We start from the raw sequence: 22013 nt of genomic DNA, 5'->3' as shown, positions 1-22013 counted from the left end.
GGTTCGGTCGTAAAAGAACAAACACCAAAAGACAGAGTTCCATCAATTTCACTTTCCATCAAATAGATACAAGTCATCACAGTGGAGATGGTCAATTAAATTTCAGACATAAAATCGACCATTTCTTAGAAGCAGTAGGACTTTGTCCCCCATCACGACATCAATGCAAAACAATGCCAAGTCCCAACTTGGCAAAGCTTTAACAGGGCCAATGTTTCCGATCTTAACAAATCACGCGACGTCATAATACGTTATGATACATAAAAATAGTCAACCTTTTTATGTATCAGGTCCCGGATTCATAAAGGTTTATCACCTTTTATTTTTTGCAGAACATTTTCAAGGTCAAACTAAAGTAGAATATCAAGCAGTAGGACACGGACTACAAGAGCTACAACAATGACATTATTTTAGGAGTTTCTCTTATCCCTAGAAGGCTGACCTATTGTTCCCTGGATTTTTATATTTAACATTTACATAACATATTCTTGGACATGTTGAAAGGTTTTTAAATAAAACGAAACGAACTGGTGAGGCAAATTAATACCTGCGAGCCGAAACTCGTATTATGAAGTACGGCGGTCAAGCATGGCAGATTTGCTATTTGATTGAATTTTTTTTACTTCACTTTGTTTGCTCGAAGCTTTTTTTTTTTTTTTTGTTTCACTTTTTCCATTTTCTTATTCATCGCTACTTCTGCTTCTTTGCGTTTTATTATAGAACCGTCTTACGTTATTACTTTTTAGACTTGTTTTGACTATCCAAATTGTATGTAACTCAAAAAGGTTAAAAAAAGCTTCAAAAACTCTTAGAGAAATGGCAGGTTATTACAGCAGGGAGATAATATCCTATTTTCTGTAAAGAAAGAGACTAAAATTTTCTTGATTTTGAAGAATTTCCCATCCTATTTAGTACAAAAATGAGTTTTGAAAATTCTTAAAAATATTCATTATCAGCACATTTTTCTATTTGTTTTAATCGGCAATGCAATATTTGGCATTAAAAATTTTTTTTTAATTATTACTCTGCAATTTCAACGTTTTATTTTTTCATGAATTTCGTGTTTCTACTTCTGTTTTACATTTTATTTTTTAACCGTCTTTCAGTATTATTTCTCATGACTGTTTTAACTATAAAACAAAGGTGCAAAAGACTTCAAACTAGACTTCAAACTTGAGAAATTGCAGCTTATTAAAAAGAGATAGTACCTTTCAGAAAAATACCGATATTATAATGGTTTAAGGGAGTTTCAGTATTTATTTGGTTCAAAATTTTTACTGAAACTTATAAAATATAGTTTAGAACTGCATATTTTCTATTTTTTTTAATCAACAATATAATTATGCCTGATCTGGAAAATTTAACATTTATCTTTTCCAGATTCACTAAAAATTTAATTTTAATACTATTACTATTATGTTACTACAATAATGTTTATTATAAGATTTTAAGATTTATTATAAGAATGTTATTATAACTTCATTAACAATTTAATTTATTTTAGTTTTCTACAATAATTTCCATAAGAAATATGCATATGTTTGCATTAAAGCAATTATTAAACCGAAATTTAAAAAAAATTGTATTTGATTTGCCTTAGCATAATAAATTTGTATCTATAAGGGGAAAAAAGGTTACTTTCAAAAATAATCCTAGCACCGTCCGATTTTTATCGCATAGTTTTAAAAACCATGTTTTTCTCGTATAATTATTTACAAAAGTCATTTATTACATTAAAACGTAATTTTTTTTAGCATTTAATAGTATTTATCTAGCAACAAGAGCACCTGAACTCTACCCGAAATATAGTACTAACATTAGCTTCATGTATAATTGTCATAGAAAAGCAAATTAGAGATAATGTTGTCATTTCTTTTGTGTGGCGTTTGCACACGATTATTAAATTAAACAATATGTTTACTTTTGGCTAAGTCTTATTAAAGGTCATCTGAATTAATGAATTTAGATATTTCTCTAATGTGGTGTTATTATATTACGATGAAATCAAAGACTTTGTTGACATTTACTACAGTTTACTCAACCATACAGCTATGAACTAGTGAATATGCTGTGGCTTTATATAAAATTAAAATTAATTATACATTTTTTTGTGGTTTCTTTGAATTTGACATAATTGCTATTAAATTATTTTTACAAAATTCAATTTGGTGGTTGTTTGGTCTTTTTGTTGATTCCATAATTAAAGATTTTTTTCATGGCCCGGTACGATGGCGCATCACTAGCAGAGAAACTATCCATTATTAACAACAAGTTAATGACAGAGAATTTTCGAAGAATTAAAAAAAATATTTTGAAACAAAACTATGACATTAAATTGAACAATATTGAGAAAATATATCAATTTCTGATGCACTAAAATCTACTTAAAAAAGTAAACAATAAGCTGTTCTGGTTCATCTAATGAAGTTTAACATTATCATTTACACGTCGAATTTTCATTCTGAAATTTCGGTAAAATAACTGACAGCAGTCTGCCCGTTCGATTAAGCATTGCAGTTTGTGGTTAGGAACATTTCTTTACCTTCACGATTTGGAAACCGTTTACAACTGATACAGTTAAAAAACCGAGAATACAAAATTATACGGTTTTGTAGCTATTTACAACTAGCACAGTTTCTAAACCATAAAAATAAAACTCAAACGGACAAATGAGCTCGGTGAGTACTGTGCCATTTATGAATGAATGATAGTTTCGTATTCTAATAGTCTAGGGTAAGCGATTAAAGAGTGTTGGAAACTAGAAACTTTTCATGTATTGAAGGATTAAAAGAAATCTTGTGGTATCAATAATGGGTTTCGAACCCCTGTGCAGTCATGATATTGACCTATTAGCTCGATCAGCTGCTATATGTACCCAGCTGCACGGAACAAAATGGCTTCAAGATAGATATAGTTGGCGCGGATAGAATCCTGGTTTTTAAACCGTATTCGGTAAAAACAATCAATAAACGTGTTTTTTCCTCACACTTAAACGTTCCAATATTATCTTTTTCATGGTTATTTGACTGCTTTAGCTGAACATGGTAAAATAACAATTGACTATTTAACCATTTTTACTGAGAAATTTCTAACAGTGTACCAATAAACGCATTAACTGTTGCTTTATCCTCAAGCGTACTGCTTAAAACACTTTAAGAACTGGTAGCGAATTTTTTATAAACTTTCGATGAATAATTTGATCTATATTTTACTTTCCAAATATCCACTGGTATGTATTTATAACAAATGTTTCCTAAACTTTTTGTATTAACATAGGAATTTCTTTATTTAATTAACAGCAGTGAGTGCTTAAAGTGCTCATCTTGATAACCTGCTTTTAAAAGAAAGAACTTAAGAAACCTGGTTGTATTTTTGACAGTTAGCGTTTTTATGTATCATAACATGTAAATAATGAGTTATTTCAACAAAATTTAAAACTATAAACACATTTATTAGTTAGAAACAATGGTGGGAATATGCTACAAATACTTGCTAAAACTAAATCTTCATGCCAAGCTAATTTTATTTGGCTTTTATTTTTATCCCAAGACCTCAACTTTAAAACCTGTGCTTTAAGTTACAAAATCTACATATTAAAACGTATATAAGTAATAACGTAAAGAAATATGAAAAGAAAAACCCCTACATTTAGACCTATAAAGTGTTCGGAGGGTCATTTTTTAAGAACAACTATTATGAAAAAAATTTCTTATGTTAAACTTTTACGTTCTCAAAGTAGTTAGTAACCATTGTTGGTAAAGAAGAATTGAATTTAGTATGTATATCGGCGAATACAACTTGGATTTCCTCAAAATAAATTTTAGTTTTCATAAAGAAATTGAAATAAAAATTGCAATAACAAAAAATAGTTACATAAAACCAATTTTTGTGAAATTCAGATATTAAAACTTGTTGCTTAAAATACATTTAAAGTAATTTTTCAATATGTAAAGGAATTAGGTTATTGATGCCTTTCTTTTTGCAGTTTACAGTAAAAAAATGAATCTATGCACACTTTTTTTCTGTAGTTTTTTACTGAATAAATTTCGTATTTGTCCACTTAAATCAAACCAGTTTACTTCTAGGATCAAGTTGAACTCTCTCTGCTTTGAAATTTTAATTTAATGTCTTTTACACATTCCAGTACGTTGCCATTAGTGTAACTCAATTCCGAAAAAAACTTGAACATTCTTATCAAAGTGTTTTTTTTTCCAATGCTTCTTGGATAGTCTTATCACCAATCAATACACCCTTGATAGCTTAACTATTGCAATTTAAATAGCTGCGCTATTCAGTGTAACAGGAAAAAAAATCCCATAAAACGTCGTTAGACGAGATAATTTTCTCAAACATTGAAAACTTTGTTATAACGATGCAGAAAACGAACGTTTTTTTCTTTCTTTCGTGAATATGGAAGTATTAGATACCAGTTCAGAATATATTATTACGCATGTCAAGTCAAAAGATTATAGATATTTTTCCAGTCGGAAGACTTAATTTGTCTTGTTGTACCATTTTTCTTTGTACATGTGACTAACCATATAAATTAAATGTCTTAATGATGAAAACTCCAAACAGCAAACATGCACTTACAGTTTTGAATTGCAGTTCTTAGGAACAAGTTTTGAACAAACAAGCTCCTGTTTGAAACAAATCTTTTCTTTTTTTACTTAGTAAAAAACATCGAATACTCATAACAGACAGTTAAAAAGAGCTGCTTAAAACTAATTATTCCTAACTCTCGTTTGCACACGACCTTTAAGTCATTAGCTTTGCTAATGTCCTAATTCACGTGAAGTAACAGAGCTCAGCTGTATTTAGAACTTCTTTAAAATCGAAACATTTATGGATTTTCAGTCATGAAATCATTATTTCTGCTCAGCATGTAGTCTTCGAAAATAAATAGATATCAATATAGGTGCTTGCTTCACGAGTTCGGTGTAGAATGTTGAAACAGCTCAGATTATTACTCTCGCTACCGGTTATCCTTTTTTTTCGACTAAAACCTGCTTTTCTTTTCTTCTGAAATGGAAAGTAATTGGAAAATTTATAATGCCCTTTCGCATATCTGCTTCCTGTTTAGCTATTGAGATGAAATAAGTCAGACAAAGTTAAAATAAAACTGTTAGGTAACAGACTAGAAATGTTTTTATTTACGAAAGAGGTGGTGAAGTAGTTTGATCCACCTATTAAGTAAATATAAATATAAAAAAAGCTCTAAATTGGCGACAAAGTTCAGGTCAGTGGATATTATGTCTCTTCCTTTGACAAATACTTTTTTTATTAAACGTTATTTGTATTTCGTAAACCATTTCGTTTTGTTGGGAAATGTTAAGGAAGTATATTTCCTTTTTTTATTGCTGAAAAAGTATTAAAACACGTTTGCATTATGAACTGGTGCTGTGTTTGCAGTCTACTTTTACCTGTTTTCAATTCTTATCTTTTAGTCACTAAATAACATCACTTTTTTAAAAACCTTTTTGGATTCGACAAAGTTACATTTAATTAATTATTATAGTATATTAATTTGAATTCAATTATTTGTAAAAATTGTGATGGCGTAGTGATTTGCGTCTCTGTTCCGCTTCGTTTTAGAGCCCAGATAATTCTTTACTTTAAGATGGCGTACATAGTTTAAAACTAAAGCTTTGCCTCGAGTGTGGAGCAGTGAAATTGCGAATTTTCTGTCCTCAGTCAATTCTTTTTTGAATTGTAACTTTATACAGATATATTCACTTCATTTAATCACATAAATTAATACAACATAATAAGATAGTATTTTATATCTGCTCTTCTTTAGTACTGTTTCCAAATACATACTTTACAGGTTTCTTAAACTTCCTCTAGATACATCAAAATGAACATAAACAAACTAATTATGCATCGAAGTTGCCAGGTACGCAAATTAAAAATACATCAATGTTACAATAAAATACAACTAATAAATCTAAGTTAAGTAAAAGATGTAGCTAAAAAGAATTATATTTTAACTAATTCGGTGCGTGATACGGCACTGTATTTAATTAACTTCACGTTAATTAACATTCTAACTTACGTGGAGATACTTAGCTCAACTTTAACACACCATTTTTCTTTTAAACGATCAGCTGGAGCTGGCGTTATAAGTCTCATGTGTGGGTATTTGTGATATTCTTCTTCTTGAAATACAAGTACCCAATTAGGTCGAATCACAGATGCTAAAAAAAGTGTTAACGTATGGCAGCAGTTAAAAGGAAAATGTTTAAATTTAATAATCATTTACTTCTTTTTCATACAGTTAAATAAGCAAAAATTGAAATTTAGAAGATTAACCTGTATTCGTATAAGATAATACTAATAATTATTTCAATATAAAATAAACATTAAAATTTGAAAAATTTGAAAAAAATTATATAATTTTTTTTCCAGAGAAATGAAACCACTGGCTCATACCGTAACTGCTGTTGCACCAACTCCACCAATACGGTTACGAGTGGTTAATGCTACAGATCAGGATGTAACTGGTGTCGAATTGGGTGATTCTTTGTTTTTGAAAGTTGAATTAGCAGATGAGAGTAAGTTGACTATGCATAATTTGAATGTGTAACAGTAATAATTTTATTTTAAAACTTTATTTTGCTTGTGAAAAAGACCATATGCAACTTTAAAAATTCTCTTGCTTATTTTTTAACTAAATAGTGCTCAAGTTGTGGTTGTTTAAATAATAGTTTGTGCACCATTGTAATTTATGAAATTAATTTGCAAATCACTTTTAAATAAGTTTTGCCTTATTTAAAGGAATAAAAAAGAGTAAAATTTAGAAACAAATGCAAAATGTTATAAAAAATACTAAAATTTAAAATTATTGTATTAAAATCGAAATTTATAAAAAAAGAATACATATAAGTTATGTTGCTCAAAAGCCACACTAAGTAAAAAAGAAGGAAAGATACGTTGTACTTAATGAACAAAAAAACTTCTAGAACGTTAATAGAAGATATTTTGATGATTCATCCATCTTATTAATTTTTGGAAAATCAGCCAAAGCTGCAATTTGACTTTTTTACTGTTTTCTTTTATTTTAACTTTTTGGAACGGGCGAGACATATATGCATTCGTACAGAATGCATATATGATTCGTCCATTCCAAAAAGGTTAAAATTAAAAAAACACCACCGATGTTATCTTCAAAATATTAGACAAAACAGAACCATCGACAGTTTAGTTTAAGAGAATGTCTAGTTCTGAACCAATGAGAAAATTCCAATTTTCACTCACCATTCACTCAATTCCATTACTCACAGTTTAAATTTCTAGACATTTGCACAATTGGTTCTGGAGTTATGAGAGAGACGCGTAGACAGGCGAAATCTTCCTTTTATATCGATAATTAATTTAATTATCTAAACATAAGATTAGCCATTAAAACTCAGTTATTTGTTTACTTCTATCAACAGGTGTATATGGCATATTTGGAAGTGATCTTGTCGCTCGTAGTAGTGGAGGATCGGAAACGGTGCTTCTTATCAATGATGATGGGTAAGCAAAATCATTTTATTTTACAGAGTTTGATTGAACGTGTTTCAGCAAGACTGTGCTAAGTAAGAAAATAAAATATCTCAGAGAAATCACAATCGGCCGATAATCTTTAAACGCTATTTACAAAATTTTGTCACTTTGTGGCAACTGCCAATTTCGTCAATACTGACTAGTAAATTATTTCTAGTTTCTCAAAAACTTCTTAAATTTTTAAAGCAGAATATAGTTTCAAATTACGATCTAAAAACAATTTACTTAATAAGAATGATCAATTCTAGTATAAAAGTATTTAGACAATGATTATTTGAGTTACCATTCATGTTATTGTTTAAAAAAATTTTCAATTTAGTGTTTTGTGGTTAATAAGTTTCCATGAAGCTTAAAGTATCTCTTCGATTTAGAAAATCCTCCATCATTTCCAGTATTTTGTGAACTGGAGAAGCTGTAAAATCATATCAATATTAAACTTTCGAATTTCAATTTACTGATAATTTACTAAGCCAATTTAGAATAATAATAATTCAGTTTCTTCCTATAATTCAACGCTCATGGGAAAAAAAGAATTCTCTAGTTTTTAAACACGTTTTATTATTATATTCTTGCTATATGAACATTTTAGTATTTGGTTAGGACCTCCTGTTACCAGATTTAAAAAAATCATTTGCTATGCGGCATTGATTCATCATATTTTTATTTATTCAGTCTCCGTTTTATAGACTCTAAAAAATTCCGTATCAAATTACGGTTTAAAGTACCGGCACTTTGAGTGCCTTATCCGTAAAATACATTTTATCGTAAAATCTATTTTTGTCGTAATTTTTAGAATAATATTTATGTAATTAGAGTGATTCGGTGATTTAACGGCAATTATTACTGTAAAAATTATGATAAATCAGATTTTTTGTTTCTCCGTAACATGTTCCGGTAAAAATAGTTTTTAAGGTAAAAAGTATCGGCACCCTGAGTCCCGGTACTTCTTACCGTAATTTGATCCGAAAGTTTTTACAGTATATTTGATAGTATTGAAGATCTACCATAATTTACACATATTTTCCAGAACAGATTTGAGGTCAATAAATATTTTTCAGTACTTTTCCAACTCAACTAAGAAGTTAGTCTAAATCTTATATTAAACGAAATTTTATAATCTATTATTAGAAAATTATGGTATAAACATTCCGTTTCGGTTATAAAATTATGTATATGGATTATGGATAAGTATGTGCATAAACCGTTCAAAAATAACTTCTTAACCTCTAAAAGTATTATTTCCTTTCAAATATCATTATAAATTACAAATTTTAAATGAAAGGAAGAAATTAAATTATTATATTTATTTGGAAAATACTGTACCTTTATGCAATAAAACATAATATGTATGTACTCAGTAGCAGAAACCCCCCAACATGGCAGCTGCTGCTGCATATTATTACACCATATACAGATTATTTTTTATCTAAATTTTTTGCTTTATTTTTAAAAATCAATAGAGGGAACTGCTAGACGCCTGGTGGCTGAGTAGTAGCGCATCACGCTCCCGTGCCACAGGTCCTGGGTTCGATCCTCGGACTGGGCAAGGTTGACTTAGTCCTTCATCCCTTCAGTGGGTCGATAAATGAGTACCAAGCATGCTTGGGAACTAAACATTGGGGGTTCCGTGTTCGGCTGACCACCTGAACGGAACATCTGCTCCAGCTGCCCAGAGCCCAAGGTTAAGAAAACTGAGATGGGCATGGTAGGCCTTGGCCCTCTATGGGCTGTCGTGCCGCTGAGTTTAGAGGATCTTTTTTAAAACATCTCTGAACTTGTATTTAAAAAACTAAATTCAGAAAACACCGCCAAAAACAAAACAAAAAAAGAATTTTCTGTAGTTACTTGATTGCAGGCTTAACTGTATAAGGATTTATTCCATTTTTTAGACTCATTGCATAAAATTCAACTTAAATTTAAACAACATAAAATGTTTATACATAATGTACTGAATTTTCACAATAATAATCTTTACCTGATTGCGTTAAGGTCTCTGATAGAGCTGCTGATTCACTCCGTAAATTCTGTTCCCGGGAAAATATACGTATAATGTAATTTCTTTGAATTAAAGGCTTAGTACATCACTTCAAGTTATTATTAAGTAAATAACACCAGAAATTAAATAAATTACTTCGACCAATTTTTCACTAACTTCTGTCATCATAAGCCAGATTAATAACAAATTCTAAGCACGGACTTCAGATTTATCACACTAATAACAATACGAAGTTTTTATCTCTTTTGAAATGCTTAATGAAATTGAAAGAAACGAGACTGACAGCATAATTATTACGTTTTATTGCAACCCCTTCCATGAAAGAAAAAAAATCTGATAACTTTATTAGACAATTTGCTTCTCTACCAACTTGTCAAATCTTAACAGGATTAAGGGGCCTTCTAATTTTATTGGCTGCTGTTTTCAACTCGTCTTTAAAGATGTGATGCTTTGTTCTGAAACCAGACTCCAGAAAAAAATTCAACTTAATAATGAAATGATTAATACAGAAATATAACAGCAAAAACATCAGACAGAAAAGAAAAAGTGAAACCTTCAACGTCATATTAAGGATTTGCTCCTTTTTGTCATTCTGAACAATGTAATAGACAAACTTGTTTGATAAGACATAGTTTTGCACGGAATATATTTAATATAGATTAAGCATACGTGGAGCATGAATAGCATAGTTAATATAAATTAAAACTGGATACAATGCGAAATTAAGAAATGAGCACACTGTGAAAAAATTCCAGTAAAAATTGCCAGTTCTTTTTACCACAAAAATGAATTCTTACCATAAAATGTTACAAAAATTAAAATCTTTTCTACCGTAATTGTTACAATAATGTTTACTGAATCACTGTATTTAATGATGTAAAAATTACGGTTTAAAATTTTATAGTAAAAATGGATTTTATGACAAAATGAATTTTACGGATGTTGCATTCAGGATTCAAGTTTTTGTCATCATAATTTTTTCCGGAATTTTTTACCGTGTATTTTATTGTAAAATTTGTGCAACCCCGTATTTTTAAAGTATGTATTTTTATTATCGTTATTGTTTGTTGTAACTTAGTCACATCTTTCATTACAAAAGTGAAACAGCTTCAAACACTGCGTTAAAATACCATAAAATGTAACACTAAATTCTTATGTTTGTTTTCCCATGCATAAATTTAAAAAAACTCCTTCATAAGAAGATATTTTATTTTTACAATAAATCCCTCAAAGAAAGCGAATGATTCTAAAAAATTATACATTAAAAAATTATCAAACATTCTCTTTTTTTCTCACCAAATAATTAAAAAAATTATCAAACATTCTCTTTTTTTCTCACCAAATAATTATACACCTTAATTTTTACTTAAAGAGTTTAAAATGTAAGTTGGCAAAAACTTTTAATCTAACAAGAATAATCCTTATGCATGATCTGAGGACTCTAATTTTTAACATACACAAACTCATCTTAGAAGTAACTTATAATTTTTTTTTTAAATGAATAAATATCATAACTTCCAGTACCAACGTGCAGTTAAGATTATTTAAGTGTATTATAAATTGTATATAAGCATTGAGAACTATCTAACTGAATTAATGAACCATATAATTGAACTAATGCTCATACTTGACATACATTGAGCATTATAAACATTGAACATATTTTAAATCGATATTAAATTAATCATTCACAAATATTTGACATGTTTTAAGATTTTTAAAAATCGTATTTGCAGCAAAAGAATTTTTTCAATAACTGCAATAATGTGTGCAATACTGATGTTAGAAATATAATTTTTACAAACAGAGAGAAAAAAAATAGATATTTTATCTGGAAAAATTAAATCTATCATCCATAAAAAATAAATTTTTTTATCAAACATCAAATATGAAATGTAAGGAAAACTAATGATATAGAAGAAAAATTTAGCTTTACTCGTGATAACGAAAAACCAAAAGAATTTTTTTTATCACTTTCATAATCTTAATCGAAAAAACATTTCCTTTGGGATTTTTTTCCCAGACGCGACGAAGCATATTATACGTTTAATCAATTAGGACGTTGCTGACATTCTGTGAGAAATATTTAGTCACATTCGATTTACTAACTTATTAATTGTAAATAACGCTGAGAAAATAAAAAATGAATTTGTTTTCCCAAAGTTTCATACTTACATAACAATATCCTGCGTGATATTAAGAAGACACCCATTAAAGAAACTTAAATATTGCATATTGCTTAGCAACACTGACAATTGTAAAATGTAAATTAGTTATCTTTATAAAAAATGTAAAAACACATGTTAGGTAACCACAAATCCACATTACTTTATACACTTTACCCTCTAAAGCCCGTTGTCACTCTAATAATTTCTGAACGGCAAAAGCCATATTTATGAAAATGAGGTCTAGGTTAGATATAGTAAAGTTGTCATTAGTCATTATCTATGCAAGAGAACCGCTTACATAGCCACCTGGTGGAAAAAATCAGTGTTAGCGTTCTTATATCAAAAGTGGTACGTGTTACTAGAAAAATGTCAGTTACAAACTTGTTCTGAATAAGCGATTTATTATTATTAAAAAAAAATCTTGCATACAAAACTGCACTTGCCAGATATGACATCTGTCTTGCTAAAAAAGGTGTCTTTCATGCAACAAAACACATCTGGAGATGAGATTGCTCATCCCGCTGCACATTTTACAATATGTGACGCGCTCTCACAATCGGTAATACGTTTACCAAGTTCTTGCAATGTTGTTGGAACGGTTGCATACACTCGCTATCTAATATATTCCCACAGAAAAGAGTTCAATGGTTTCAGATCAGTTAAACGCGGAGGCCATTCTATGTAACCTCCTATGTAATGCCTCCTATGTAATGCATTCTATGTAATGCATCAGTGGTTGCTGGTATCTCGAATATACTGTTGGTCACATGATGCCTTGTGTGGAAGGGTAGCGTTGTATTGGAATATGCATTTCGGAAGTCACAGTCACCCAACGGCAAGTCCTCTAGAAAATCGAATAATACGTGCCCTCGTAGAATATAGTGCCAATCAGTCTGTTTTCGAAAATTCCACATTATAGATTCATCGACCAGCATACTTGATGTCGAACTTCGATAGCACGTCCATATTATGTCGGCAAGAAACATTGTCTGGCCCTCTAAGCGGTTCATGATGAAGTTGCACCAATCATAGCGTTTCTGAGCATCCCCTGTCTACTCTTGTGTCAGTCTATAAGGGATGCTCTGGAATACGGTCATTACTCATTTTCTTCCTCCTTAAAATTTTAGGAGTAACAAACCAAATAAATATGTATTTTACGCTTTCTATTATTAAAATTACTCTAAGGAAGCTGTCTTCTCTTACTAAATCGATAATGCTAAATAACTTTGTAATTGACTTTTTCTCAGTACCTTTTACCGTTGTCGAGGTAAAAACGCTAACTACGAATTTAAGGAGATGGTGTAAGCGATTTTCTGGTATAGCGCAACTCAACTTTACAATACCTAGACCATGACTATAGCTAAGACAATAAACTTAAGCAGGCGGTGCACTTTATTCAAACTATAAGACCAAGACTTTTTCCTATGTTTACTAAAATTCAAGAATTTTGTGCAATAAAATATTATACAGTACGATACAATTTTTATAGACTCTCCTAAAGGTTCAATATTATCATAATTACTTTTTTTACATGACGAAACAGAGCATTTTTTACGTTCTAATTTAAAGAGTTTAATGAAAATAAGTACAGAGTGAAATTCTTAAAAGATATGAAGTTTTTGGTTCAGGTGCAGTTATAGAACTTAAGTTTTTCTGCTTAGTCTTTAAATAAAATAGTTTTTAATTGCAAAATGTGCTTCATCTATTGACAAATTTTCTTAATCTGCTGTTTCTAAATTTACAAAAATAATATTTTTTCCATTAACTCTTCATTTAGTACAAGAGATTATTTAGGGACGCGAGCTGTATAAGATGACTATTAGCTTCCCTTTCCTCACCAGCGGGTAGTTTTCAAAGGTGATAATTCGACAAATGTGTGCCAAGACCCTAGAGAAATGCTGCTAAAGTAGCATGGCTGTAGGTAAATTTTAAAGACATAGCATTGCGGACTTTGAAGGCATAATTACTAAGGCACTGAACAATAATTACTAAGTACCTGGATTCCTAGTGGCTGCTTGGAGCCTACCCAACTAGAGACAGATGCGTATCAGCTTGTCTGGCAAGTAAAGACTGTCGGTACGCAATGACTACAGTCGGTACGCTATGACTACTACAATATATAGGCAATGTAGTCTCTTTCCAGACTACATTGCCTATATATTGTAGTTAGGTTTCAAAACTATGGGGCTTTAACCTCCATGAACCTCTTGGCCTGGTTGCGACGTCAGTACTTTACATTTAAATTAAAATTGCAAAACATATAAGTGAAGCTTTCGAATCGATTACTGCAGCAAGGTCCCCATTGGCATTTACATTCAATAGGCGGGTCAGTGGGTTGAGATTGACAACAACTATAATATTAATGATTATATTTATATCTTTAAAGTTTTCAAACATAAAACGATCAATTACTTTTCACAAAAGGGAAAAAAAAAACATTCTAATCAATTTTCTGAAACCAATTTTAAATCTCAAATTATGATGATTATGTATCGTGAAGAGGGCTCTTTTTTTAAACACTTACGAGGTTTGCCAAACCCGAAAATCACCATATGTTATTATACTGCATTATTTTTCATTGTCGTGAATAAGACAGGCGGTGCAGTGAATAATAATAACACAATCCCAGAAACATTATTTCAAATCACACCTATTTCCACGTCTGACGTTTAAACTGAAATACAGACACTTATGATTTTTACCAATGCAAGCAGATGTTATTCTTTCCAATAAATCCCAAAGGCTGAAAACTCAACCATTCGTGAAACCTATTCGTGACTGCTTAGGTGATTATAAATGCTTCTTTAGGTCTTCTAATGGAGGGATTAGTCTATCTTTTGATGGATAGGAAGAAAAAAAAATTATTTACTCCTTCCCAGCGGATGTCCCTTGGGGTGAAATTCAAAAGATGTCGCGGTTTTTAGTTATTATTTCTTTTACTACATGTGTTAACCTTTTCTTGGCTTTGTGTCAGTGCGATTACCCTTGGCAAAGTTGTGATTTACTTGCTTTGAAGATTAACGTGAAAGACATTTGAATCTGACAAAATTTTCTTCCAGCTCTAATTACGTGGGATTTAAAATTTTGTAAAATACATTGGAAAAAGACACTGCCTCGTTCGAAGAAAGACAACGCATGATTGTTGTTTTCGATCTCTTTAGATGAAAGTGATAAAAAAATTTTTTTTGCTTTTGTGTCAATGCAATAACTCTTAGCAGAGTTATGATTTACTTGTTTTGAAGATTACACAAGATAAGAATTTTGATTTTGATTAATTTTTTTCTAGCTCTGATTTCGTTCGATTTAAAAGCATAAAATACACTTTAGAAAAAGGCATTTCCTTGTTTCGAGGAAAGGCATAGTAGAATTTTTAAAAAAACATTCCTTTTATTTCAAACAATTAAGTGAGCGACGTATCAAAGAAGAAACCGACTGCACAGGATCGAACAATTTCTCCTTCACGACCCGAAGGGTGATCTTGAGGAGACATTTTAAAAAATGACGCTTTTTTTNTTTTTTTTTTTTTTTTTTTTTTTTGTCAATGTGATTACCCTTAGCAAAGTAATGATTTACCTGTTTTGAAGATTAACGCAAGAAAAGAATTTTGAATTTAATTAAATTTTTTCTAACTCTGATTTCGTATGATTTAAAAATATAAAATATACTTTAGAAAAAGACATTGTAGAATTAATAAAAATTTTGAAGAAAAAAAAAACATTCTTTTGATTTTAAACATTTAAATGTGTGATGCATCGATGAAGGAACCGACTATACTCGATTGAATAATTTCTCCATAACACTAGAAAGACAGAAATTTAGCGTATACCTATATTTTGCTCAAAAGCAATCAAAATGACTGGATTGTAAAAGAATAAATAATGTGCAAAAAAATTTGTTTAAAACTAATTTTTAATATTTTTTATGTTACTTACAGTTATATAACAAGCTATTAGTAAATATTAACAATAAAAAATTAGATGTTGTACAAAATTCTAAGAAATTGTGTCATTATATACATCGTTGTTTTTGTCGAAATTAAAAGCAGTAAAAATGACTTCCTTAGTTAATCTATTGTTAACGCCGGGTGTCACTTAGGGTTAAAGTCAAAATATTTCACGGTTTTTAGTTATTATGTCTTTAACTACATGTGTTAACCTTTTCTTGGCTTTGTGTCAGATAGATTACCCTTGCCAGAGTTTTGATTTACTTGCAATAAAGATTAATACGAAAAAAAGGAAATTGAATCTGACAAAATTTCTAACATTTAAAATGTAATAGAATACATAAGAAAAGGACAGTTTCTTCCTCTATTGAAAAACACAGTAGAATTTCTGCATTCTAACACTGATGATGAACAAGATAAAAATATTAAATATATACCCTTCATTTTGATATTGTGAGATTCGTTGAAGCTGACATGCGTTGAAATGTTTCACATTTATCGGAAATATTTATTTAATAAAACTTAGATGACTTTATAAAAAGAATTTTAATAATCAAACCCATTTCATTTCAGTTTTTTTTTTTGTCTATTATATTATAATCCTTCGTTCATATAATTTTTAATGTCATTGTCATTTAAAAAACTGAATGTTTGGCTCTCTATTTCGATGAACTATTCTGTTAAATATTTTCAATTTATGATAAGGCTAAAAGCTCGCAAATAGACATGTAATTTTAAAGTAATTAGAGCATATTTTAATAGTTACTCAACCTAATATTTGGATATTTTCAAAGAGCTTTTTTCAGAATAAAAATTTGCTATATTTATCAGTTCTATATTTATAAATTTTGTTTTTGCAAAGTATTTCACTTTACTTAAAGCAGTTCTGCTTTGTATAGATATAAGACTGTTTAAAAATAATCTTGCTTAATACTGGGATTTCATCTATGTGTTTTTATTCAGTACAAACAAATATGTTTGCATTAATTAACTTAGTAGGATTTAAAATTTTACCCTTTTCTTTAAAATCTGAGTTTAATGTTATAAAATATTTGAAATATCAATAAGCCATCTAATATGTAAAGTTCCAAGTCCCATAAAAAATTTCCAAGAAAAAAAAACTTTTTTTAGAATTTAAAGAAACTTTTTGATCTTTCTATCAAAAACATTTTCGTATTATTTAAAGTTCAAAAATTTTATAAAATTCAAATTCTTAAGATTGTATAAAATATAATATTAACTAAGAAATGTATCTCCTTTTTTTCAAGTAAAACTTGTTTTTTTTTAATACAATAGTTTCTTAAAACTATATATTTTTGAAATAACGTAATGACTTAGGCAGTACATTTGTAATTGAAACTTATATTTGTGATAATAGTTAAAATGTTTATCTGTTTGATATAACATTCATAATCAGAATAATTTTAAATATTCAGTTATACTACTCATTAGAAGTTAGTAAATTTCCCCATTTGTATCAATTATAAAACTCCAGCTGTTTGCTTTACTACCAGGTTTAAATGAGCCATTTGCCATGTTGTTGCTATGAGCAACGATAAGATTGGCTCTAAACTTTACCTCATTTTTTTCATGACTGCAACAGCTTTATTTTGCTCGCAACAGTTCTCTTGAAACACGTTTTATTCTATCACCTGAAATAAAATTAAAATGGTATAAGGCAATTTAAGATTTCTTGAAGGGCGGATGTGTCCTGGAAGACTTGATCTTGTAGTCACTCACTTCAAAATTAAATTCATCTCAAAATTATTTAGTTATTTTCAAAATTATTTATTTAGTCACTCATATGTATATTAAAAATGAAGAATTTTTATTTTGAGGGACCTCTATTTTCAAAAATAATTTTTTTTAAAATTATTTATCGAATTTGATTTTTTATTAAAACACTTTATGATTTTTAATAAAATTGTTTGCCTATATAACCCTGGAATATTACACTGAAGAGCCAAAAAAACCGGTACAGGCATGAGTATGCAAATAAAGGGGGTATGGAGCCAATCAAAGTACAGCGCTGCGGCAACGGGAATATAAGACAACGAGTGTCTAGCATAGTTCTTAGATCNGTAACATGAGCATATCGGAATCCGGAATCGAAATCGCCATTCCACACGATTCCGGTGAAATTGAAGTTTGTAGGCGGGGCTAACTTTGACCAATTAGAAAATTATTATAATTCTAATTTATTAATCTGGCAACGATATGTTTGTATTCTCTACTTCTATGCGAGTTAAAATCGCATTAACTTAGAACTGAAAGCTTAAAAATTCATACATTTTCAACAATTTTGTGTTCTAAAAGCCAAGTTTGTGTTTATTTGAAGTATAGAGAGTAGTGTAGAGTGAAATTACAACGTAGTATTTTCAAATGGCTTCACGTACAAAAATTAATATTCGCCTCCAAACAATGATTGTGGAATACCTAGAAAACAATCCAGATTAAAATAAAGGAAGCCTTATCAGCATATCTGACGTAACTACCACTATAAATATTAAATACCAAATCACTACTATATAAAACATATTAACTTGCATCCATCTTGAGGTACCTTTAGATAGTTGAAGGTTAACACAGTCGATAGTTAAATCCCCACACATGCATATTTCAAACAATATAGGAAATTCTAATAGCTAACTTTGGTATTTCCTTTTTTCTTTAGCAAAGATTCTATTGTTTTTGGTATATATTTTTTTTATGTAGCTTCTTTTATTAATTTCCGCAATCCGATATTATTCATTTCCACTACTGAATTTCGCCTATGAATAACACCATTTTAAAAAAAACTGATTTCCAATCTAAATTAACTTCTTAATTTTGTTGTCGTGATATTGGAATACCCAAAATCTTTTACGCCGAGAGATCTTTCTCTTAATAGTGTTTCGATCACTCTCTTCAGCAATAGCTAGATGTATGACTGAAAACAGCGCCATTTTGATCACTAAAATAAACTAACTCTGATCGGAATCTAGATTTCGCTTACTCTTAAACCTGTCGGAATGGGATTCGTAATAATTTCGCATCGGAATTTAGTTCCGAGCGGAATCAAAAGCTCGTAATACGACTTAACTGACATTCACGGATTTATGACGTCACGAGAACTTCATTTGGATCGGAGTTAGATTTCGTGAAGCTGGTAACCAGATGGGAATTAGCAACAGCAACAACAAATTATATTATTATTAATATTACTATTTTTTCAGATTATTGTGGTGCCATTGTTAAACAAAATACAAACTTGCAAGTAAATTAAAATATTTAAAATTAAACAATCCTGAAATATATCACATATTATCCAAACGCTATAGTTTCAATGTTAGAAGCATCTACACACATAGGCATATTTTGGGAGGTGAAAATTGATTTAGAAAACAAAACTTAGATTTTTGTTGTTATGTTCACACAATACTTCTTTCAAAGGTAAATATTTTCATAATGAATACGAAATAATGGTGTGAATTAGGTCGCCTATATTTTGTTATCACTTTTTGATAATATAGTCGATTAAAAATGTTTTTATTATTTTTCTTGACTTATATCATTATCAACATCCCATATTTTCCTTAAATCCTACTTTTATAGCCACTTACCTGTTGATGTTTACCTGGTTAATATTTTACAATCGGAGCAACTCTTATGCTTAACAATTTTAAAATAATAAACCGAGATATATGAAAATAAACCAATCACATAACGGTGAACGAAAACTGCGGTAACCCGAAGGTGACGTCATTGAAAGCAAAAAATATCATCGTAACCAGAAGCGGAGTTTCAGCAAAATTGAACGAAAATTATCGCCAAACTCAGAGTACTCCGATTCTACACCTAAATCGTTTACCAGTAATGAAATTATTCTTATAATTGTATTAAACTTATTTATATTATTTATCTTATATATATTGACTTACAGATGTCCTGTAGAGCCTACAGTGATTCAAGCCTTAGACAGGCTGCCTGGATCGAAGTCGTTAGTGGCACCATTTCAAGCATTTAAATTCGCCTCAGATTCTGCAGTAAAGTTTCAAATGACTGTCTCTTTATGTTTGGATACTTGTCCACCAGTAAGTTAAATTAATAATGCAGAAAAATTATGATATGTTATTGATTAATACTAATTGAATATTAAGTTTTTTTTTATCCAAATAAAAGTATAATGCGTAAAAAAAATAAACGAGCACCCCTGAATAACTTTTGATCTAATGATCGGATCTTCATGTTCTAGGACTCAATCTTAATGATTCGAGAGGGTGATCTCAAACATGGAAATTAATTAGTGCAGACGATAGTTTAAGTTACGAAATCAAACACAGCATACATTCTCGGAATAAACATGCTTTTTTTTGCCGGATTGTAATTTCTGATCAACAAAATATAGCGGGTAGCCGCAATCTGGGAAATATAGTTCCAATAGTTTGGCTAAAATTTGAACTTCTTAATGCTAGTTTTATTTTTTGAGTATTTCGCATTATTTCGAGAACTTTTAATGCGAATTGAAAAATTTTTGCACACAATTATTAGTTTGTTTATCCAAAGATAATTCCATTCAAAAAATAACTTTCAGTAAATATTTATTAATTTTTATTATTATTTTATTTAATAATAGTCAAAAAATTTAAATTGCAAGGTATATAATTTTCACATCATTTTATAAAATGTGACTTAACATGGCAAAGCCCAAAATTTAAGCTCTAAAACAATGTTTAAGTTTCATGAAAAATTAATGTCGAAAACTGTTCATAAGTTTTTACTTAATCCATTAATGTCCATGTTGGTATTTTCAATAATAATTCGCAGATAAACTTTAAAAAATATGGTGTAAAACAAAGTGGAATATTCGTAAAAAAAATGGTGCGGCTACCTCAGCCACCATATTTTGAGGGTTAAAAATGAGAATCCGTAGACAATTTATTCGGAAAAAATACGTTTTTGTGTCTGGTTCCAAAACGTTCGATACAGTCTGTACTAATTTAATTTGCATATTTATGGTAAGACTCTCAAATCATTAAAATTAAATCCCCGTATGAAAAAATCCGTTCAATACTTGAGAAATTATTTATCGTGTTCACATTTTATTTCCTGACCTGCACATCTGCTCCTGCGCCCAAGATCAAGAAAACTGAGATGGGCACATTAGGCCTTGGCCCTCTATGGGCTGTCGAGCCACCGAGTTTAGTTTTTACTTTTTCATTTTATGCATTGCACAGTGCGCAAAATAAAAACAGAAACTTCTTGTGACAGAAAAAAATTGTATTTTTAAATTTTAATTTTTTAAGAACCCANTAAGTTTCATGAAAAATTAATGTCGAAAACTGTTCATAAGTTTTTACTTAATCCATTAATGTCCATGTTGGTATTTTCAATAATAATTCGTAGATAAACTTTAAAAAATATGGTGTAAAACGAAGTGGAATATTCGTAAAAAAAAATGGTGCGGCTACCTCAGCCACCATATTTTGAGGGTTAAGAATAAGAATCCGTAGACAATTTATTCGGAAAAAGTATGTTTTTGTGTCTGGTTCCATGGCGTTCGACATAGTCTGCACTAATTTAATTTACATATTTATGGTAAGACTCTCAAATCCTTAAAATGAAATCCATGTACGAAAAAATCTGTTCAATACATGAGAAATTATTTATGGTGTTCACTTTTTAATTTCCTGACCGGCACATCTGCTCCTGCACCCAAGATCAAGAAAACTGAGATGGGCACAGTAGGCCTTGGCCCTCTATGGGCTGTCGCGCCACTGAGTTTAGTTTTTACTTTTTTATTTTATGCAATGCACAGTGCGCAAAATAAAAACAGAGACTTCTTGTGACAGAAAAAAGTTGTATTTTTAAATTTTAATTTTTTAAGAACCCATAAATCTATAGTAATGAAAAATAGTAATGAAAAATATTTAAAATTATAGTAATAAAAAATATTTGCGCAAACTTTGCGCAAAAAAAATTAGATAAATGTTTTCCCAAAAAACTTGTGAAAGCAAAGAACTGCTGACAGTTGCATACCGATTTCACGAAGCTTCTCGTTCTGACAGAAAAAAAGCTTGAAGTTATTTTTTCACACCAGTGGTTTAACTTGCATAACTGTAACCGAAGTAATGTATCTTATATCTTAAGATAAAGAAGTATAATAATTGTATTCAAAAAGTTTTTGAATCTCTTAAATTATCAAGATGTGACGAAATATGCAAAAAGTAAAATTAGCATTAAAAAGTTCAAAGTCTCGACCACTTTCTGCTTGACTAAATTATTAAAGTCAAATATTGCAGAAAAAGGTTATCCCCTCTTCCTTTAATGTTTAAGAATCTAAATCAGTCGAAAAAAATATGTTTATTCAGAAAAAAAA

At 29.8% G+C, this 22013-nt stretch overlaps 1 protein-coding gene and 1 long non-coding RNA gene across 2 annotated transcripts in view; one reads left to right on the top strand and one right to left on the bottom strand.

Annotated features, from left to right (window-relative positions):
• The window catches only part of LOC122269752 (uncharacterized), an 84568-nt gene that overhangs the window by 18559 nt on the left and 43996 nt on the right, over window positions 1-22013 (bottom strand). The gene's annotated exons all lie outside the window — the stretch shown is intronic.
• The window catches only part of LOC107452034 (uncharacterized), a 151644-nt gene that overhangs the window by 119341 nt on the left and 10290 nt on the right, over window positions 1-22013 (top strand). The window contains exons 8-10 of the mRNA XM_043044315.2: window positions 6409-6554; window positions 7437-7518; window positions 19578-19728. Coding sequence (XP_042900249.1) covers window positions 6409-6554; window positions 7437-7518; window positions 19578-19728 — 379 coding nt within the window. The remainder of the gene's footprint in view (window positions 1-6408; window positions 6555-7436; window positions 7519-19577; window positions 19729-22013) is intronic.

The sequence above is a fragment of the Parasteatoda tepidariorum genome, chromosome 1 (assembly GCF_043381705.1).
Source record: "Parasteatoda tepidariorum isolate YZ-2023 chromosome 1, CAS_Ptep_4.0, whole genome shotgun sequence".
In the NCBI taxonomy this organism is placed as follows: Eukaryota; Metazoa; Arthropoda; class Arachnida; order Araneae; family Theridiidae; genus Parasteatoda; species Parasteatoda tepidariorum.
This window is presented reverse-complemented; position numbering and strand designations above follow the sequence as displayed.